General features: G+C 59.8%; 1 protein-coding gene across 1 annotated transcript in view; it reads left to right on the plus strand.

The window, feature by feature from the left end:
* Positions 1–5204, plus strand: part of PDIA4 (protein disulfide isomerase family A member 4) — an 8285-nt gene extending 3081 nt beyond the window's left edge. Inside the window, exons 3-10 of the mRNA XM_004713975.2 lie at positions 517–722; positions 1213–1351; positions 1815–2020; positions 2339–2497; positions 2992–3143; positions 3510–3666; positions 3747–3980; positions 4498–5204. Of these exons, the coding sequence (XP_004714032.1) occupies positions 517–722; positions 1213–1351; positions 1815–2020; positions 2339–2497; positions 2992–3143; positions 3510–3666; positions 3747–3980; positions 4498–4913 (1669 nt within the window). The 3' untranslated portion in view covers positions 4914–5204. The remainder of the gene's footprint in view (positions 1–516; positions 723–1212; positions 1352–1814; positions 2021–2338; positions 2498–2991; positions 3144–3509; positions 3667–3746; positions 3981–4497) is intronic.
* The last annotated feature ends 581 nt before the right edge of the window (positions 5205–5785 follow it).

The raw sequence follows: 5785 nt of genomic DNA on the forward strand, positions 1-5785 counted from the left end.
AGCTGCAACCTCGCCCACCCCCCAGCATGTTGTCCAGACATCTCTCCCTTGGTGCTGGGTGAGTGGGTCTTGAGATATGTGGTGCTGTAAACATCTGGACCAGGGCCTTTCTGCTGGCCGTTTGTATTACCCAGTGTGTGCCGCTTTAGAACCTTCCAAAGAGCCTGCCCATTTGTGACCACCAGGGCCATTACATGCTGACGTGGGGTGCCCTGGAGGGCTGCTCCCTGTGCATCAGGAGAAGGAGGGAAAGGGACAGGATCCGGTGCTTAGTCTTGACCCTAGAGGCCCCGGACGTGTCCCAGGGTCGGGGAGAGAAGCTGGACGTGACACTCATGCCATTGGAAGTCTGCTGCAGCGGGCTGGTCCAAGTGGCTCCTGCCCTCCTGGCACAGGGGCACAGCAGCGGGCTGGTCCAAGTGGCTCCTGCCCTCCTGGCACAGGGTCACAGCCTGGAGCCCCTGCTCCTGTGCGCACTGCTAGGTCATGACCTGCCTTTCCTCGCTGACCTGACAGGTGTGGACACTGCAAGCAGTTTGCTCCAGAATATGAAAAAATTGCCGAGACGCTACAGGGTGATGATCCCCCTGTCCCCGTGGCCAAGATCGATGCAACTGCCGCGTCCACGCTGGCCGGCAGATTTGACGTGAGTGGCTACCCCACCATCAAGATTCTCAAGAAGGGGCAGGCTGTTGACTACGAGGGCTCCAGGACCCAGGAAGGTGAGCCGCACGGAGAGAGGTGGCAGGTGATGGAGCCCACCAGGCTCCCCAGCGGCGGGGCCAGGGTGCAAGTCGAGACTCAAGGCTGCCTTACAGCCTTGAGGCCGAACCTGTCTCAGAGGGAAACCTGTTCCTGTTGTAAGCCTTTCCGCTGATTGGGCGAGGCCACCCACCAATGCTGAAATGGGCTTTTCTCAAAGGCGGCACCCAAACCCATGCCTGAGCAGACAGCTGGGTGACAGTGACCAGGCCAAGTGGGTATGGTTTCCACGGAGATGAGAAGCAAAGCCGCCAGAGAAGTGTCTCTGGGCTTGGGGGCCTCAAGGCCTCAGGTGGGAGGGCCTTTCTGCAGGAGATGTGCACAAACGTGATGGGGCAGCTGGAAGGCCCTCCTGGGTCCTCAGAGCCGAGGACCTGGGCCCATGTGGGGCTGGCCTGCCTCGCTCCCAGCATGCCTCAGTATGTGATCTCACTGGTCCGTTTCTCCCAGAAATCGTTGCCAAGGTTAGAGAGGTCGCCCAGCCCACCTGGACGCCCCCACCCGAGGCCACGTTGGTCCTGACATCCGAGAACTTTGACGCAGTTGTGGGCGAGGCCGACATCATGCTGGTGGAGTTCTATGCCCCATGGTAAGGGGGCAGGGGACCCACTGTGGACTTCTGGACCTGGGCTCTGATGAGCCCCAACCCACCTCATTACAGGCAACTCCTACAAGCCCCATGTGCTTGCTCTGCCTGCAGGCTGGCCTGATGGCAGGGAGGGTCCCCTTGAGGCAGAAGCGGTTTCTCCTCTGCTCGAATGTCTGAGCTGGGCCAGGAGCACCCTGATTCTGATTGTCTGTGGAGGTCCTTCCCAAAATGAGTTCAGGGTCCCGCCTGGTTCTCGCCCATGCCCTCGGTGTGTGGGCTACTCGAGGCCCTTCCTGTCCCCCATAAAAGCCCCCCAAGCCTCGTGCCCCCCTCCACAGTACATCTACCCCGCTCCTGGGACATGTGGCCAGCAGGACTAAACTGTAGCTCTGGGGTTGCTGTGGGTGGGGTGTATGACCTCCCCACATCCCCAGCAGGCCCACAGACCAGCTCACTCCCACAGGTGTGGGCACTGCAAGAAGCTGGCCCCAGAGTACGAGAAAGCAGCCAAAGAGCTCAGCCGCCGCTCGCCCCCTATCCTCTTGGCCAAAGTCGACGCCACTGCAGAGACAGACCTGGCTCAGAGGTTCTCCGTCTCCGGCTACCCCACCCTGAAGATCTTCCGCCGTGGGAAGCCCTTTGACTACAATGGCCCTCGGGAGAAATACGGTAGGGGCTGTGTGGTGACTCTGGTAGGTGTGGTCCACGTGGTAGAAGGTGGATAGTGGCCATGCAGATGTGGGTCCCAGGATGGATAGTGGGGTACACATGGCAGGTGTGGGTCTCGGGATGGATAGTGGGGTACACATGGCAGGTGTGGGTCTCGGGATAGATAGTGGGGTACACATGGCATGTGTGGGCCTGGTGCTGGGTGGTGGATGTAGCAGACAGGCCACAGGGTGGAGAGTGGAGTGGCCATGGCAGATGTGGGCAGACGGTGGCCCTGGGCATGCCAGCCCCTGCTCACTCTCGGTGCCTCTCGCCCAGGCATCGTGGATTACATGGTGGAGCAGGCTGGGCCTCCATCCAAGGCAGTCACGGGGCTGAAGCAGGTACAGGAGCTCCTAAAGGACGGGGATGACGTCATCCTCATAGGGGTCTTCCAGGACCAGAGCGACCCTGCCTACGAGCAGTACCAGGAGGCGGGTGAGTGGGGTGAGGGGCAGGGGGAGCCTGGGGCTGATGCTTGGCCATCGTGTTAAGATGGGGCACTGCCAGCCGTGTGGAGGGCGGAGGGGGTGGGGATAACCTCTTCACTGGCCCTTCAGTCCAAGGTCTCCGACGGGGAGAGGCCCACCTTTGGGGTCCTGGGGTGGGTGCTGTGCTCAGCCCTCATTGCCTTCTGAGAGTACCAGAAATGTACAGCTAGGAGACTTGGCCACAGAGCCAGCCTGGCATGGGGTGGGGGTACATTTGTACGGCCTGCCCTGTCCAAAAAGTCAGCCAGCCCCAGTTCTGGGGCCCCCTCAGACCACAGGGTCTCCTCCTGGGGGTGGGGGCATGTCTGTGTTCTGGGTTCTCTGGACGTCAGGTTGCGCTTCACAGCCACCAATGAGCCTGTCACGCTCTGGTTGACAGCCTGACGACAGCCAGAGTGGGGGAGCCTGAGGACGCTCCGGTCTCTCTCATCTGCCCTTCAGCCAACAGCCTGCGTGAAGACTACCGCTTCCACCACACATTCAGCTCCGAGGTGGCCAGGTTCCTGCAAGCTAGCCTGGGCACGCTGCTGGTGATGCAGCCCGAGAGGTTCCAGTCCCGCTTTGAGCCCAAGAGCTACAGGATGGTCGTGAAGGTCAGTTGGGTGGGTGGGCGGGGATCCAGGGCCTGCCACCGCACGTCCTCAGCCCCCCGCCCAACCCCCATACATGGGGCCCCATTCCGCTCCCCTGGCTGGGCCTAATTCCTAGTCCCTCTGGGTGACCTGGGGCCCCGTGACAGAAATACCACATGCTGGACCTAAGGACTGCCGTGCTGGAGATCCAGACAGGACGCTAGCTCTGGGGGCCTGTCCTGTCAGAAGCCAGAAAGTCCTGGCATCTCCCTGTGTGCTCAGTGGGTGCCCAGCTGAGTACCTGCGGACTGAATGCCCCGCCAGATGTGCTTGACGGGCAGCCCTGTGTCCCCGTGGGCTTCCTTCATGGCCCCTCTTGTTGGCCAGGGCTCCACAGAAGCCTCGGCCATCAGGGACCATGTGGTGCAGCACGCCCTGCCACTCGTTGGCCACCGCAGGGCGGCCACGGAGGCCAAACGCTACACCCGGCGGCCCCTAGTGGTGGTCTACCTCAGCGTGGACTTCAGCTTCGACTACAGGGCTGGTGAGCGGGGACCCGGGGCACAGGATGGGCCCTGCCAGGGGCCTGAGCAGCGGATGCTCAGGAGTTCCGTGTCCCCCCAGCCACACAGTTCTGGCGAAGCAAAGTCCTGGAGGTGGCCAAGGACTTCCCCGAGTATACGTTTGCCCTCGCCGATGAGGAGGACTATGCCGCGGAGGTGAAGGACCTGGGGCTGGGCGAGAGCGGGGAGGACGTCAATGCGGCCGTGCTGGACGAGGCCGGGCGCAGGTTCGCCATGGAGCCCACTGAGTTCGACGCCGAGGCTCTGCACGAATTTGTGATGGCCTTCAAGGAGGGTGAGGCGTGGGCCGGGGCCCCATTCTCTCTAGGGCCCTCCCTGCAGCCTGTGCGAGCAAGCACCCAGCTTGGCTTCCTCAGCTCACCCCACAGGCAGCACGGCCTGGGGGCTGGTCTGGAGGGGTTCCCAGGAGCTGTGGCCCTTGTCCACACTCGCTCAGCAACTCAGACCCTCGTCCACACACTCACCCGGCCTCGGGAGCACAGCCCAGGGCAGCCCCTTTTCTCCGCCCGGTCCCTTGCTGGTCACGGGAGCGGAGGGCGTGTGTCTTGGAAACTTGGGAGCTGGTGAAAACTAACGAGGCTTTAGGCCGCAGCCTGTGGTGAGAAACTCGCCCCTCAACCTGGGGCAGGTCGCGGATGACCCTTTCTCAGATCTTGTCACTGCGTGGGGCCTTGCCTCGTGCTCTCGAGAGTACAGGGTCCCCGTAGTCCCTCCGATCCCTGGTGGCCAGGACCCACCTGTGCCCTTGCCGCCTGCGGTGCTGACCTCTCCCCGCCTTGCTCTCCCGGCAGGAAAACTGAAGCCGGTCATCAAGTCCCAGCCCGTGCCCAGGAACAACAAGGGGCCGGTGAAGGTGGTGGTGGGCAGGACCTTCGAGGACATCGTGCTGGACCCCCACAATGACGTGCTCATTGAGTTCTACGCCCCTTGGTGTGGGCACTGCAAGCAGCTAGAGCCCGTGTACACCGCGCTGGGCAAGAAGTACCGTGGCCACAAGGGACTGGTCATCGCCAAGATGGACGCCACGGCCAACGAGGCCACCAGCGACCGCTACAAGGTGGACGGCTTCCCCACCATCTACTTCGCTCCCAGTGGGGACAAGCAGAACCCCATCAGGTTCGAGGGCGCCAACAGGGACCTGGAGCACCTGAGCAAGTTCATCGAGGAGCACCGTGCATGGCCAGGCAGGGCCAAGGAGGAGCTCTGAGCCGAGGCTGGCCACCGGCGGCACGCACAGACACTGCCTGCGCAGCCAGCGGGGTGTTTTGATGCGTCCACCTCATGCTCTGAAGACACTGACTACATGTGAATGGGGAGGCAGTTTAGGCAAGATTTTTACGGAGGATGTATCTATTTTTATCATTGTTTGGGGGTTGACCTTTTTCTTTTTTTAACCTTCCACTTTCTTCAGCGTATCCTCAAAGCAGATAAGATGAAGCTCATGTATGTGAATGGTTGTTTTTTTATTTAAAATTTCAAAAACCGAGTCTTTGCCAAATCATGTTGACTTTGCCTTTTTGTTTTAACCCTGTCTGATGAGACATGACTGACCGTGTGTAAATATTTCTCATATGAGGACATGTGACTGTGTTTCCCCATCGTAGGAGACGTGACGGTGTGTGTGTGTTTCTTGTATGAGGACACGTGACTGTGGTTCCCCATCTGATGAGACATGACTGACCGTGTGGATATATTGCTCACGAGGACACGTGACAGTATGTTTTCCTGTCTGATGAGACATGACTGTGTTTATTTCTTGTATGAGGACACGTGACAGTGTTTCCCCATCGTAGGAGACTTGACTCTATATGTGTATGTTTCCCCATCTGATGGGACATGACTGTGTTTCTTGTAGGAGGACACGTGACGGTTAGGGCTTCCCTATCGTAGGAGACGTGACTATTTGTGTATTTTCTTATGAGGACACGTGACAGTTTGTGTTTCTCCATCATAGGAGATATGACTGTGTGTGTTTCTCGTATGAGGACACGTGACAGTGTGTTTCCCTGTCTCAGGAGACACGACTAACCATGTGTGCGTTTTCTGAGGAGCTGTGGCTCGGTGTTTGCCCTTGTCTGT

Source organism: Echinops telfairi, unplaced genomic scaffold, assembly GCF_000313985.2.
Source record: "Echinops telfairi isolate 266 unplaced genomic scaffold, ASM31398v2 ScPeMD7_23;HRSCAF=83, whole genome shotgun sequence".
Classification (NCBI taxonomy): Eukaryota; Metazoa; Chordata; class Mammalia; order Afrosoricida; family Tenrecidae; genus Echinops; species Echinops telfairi.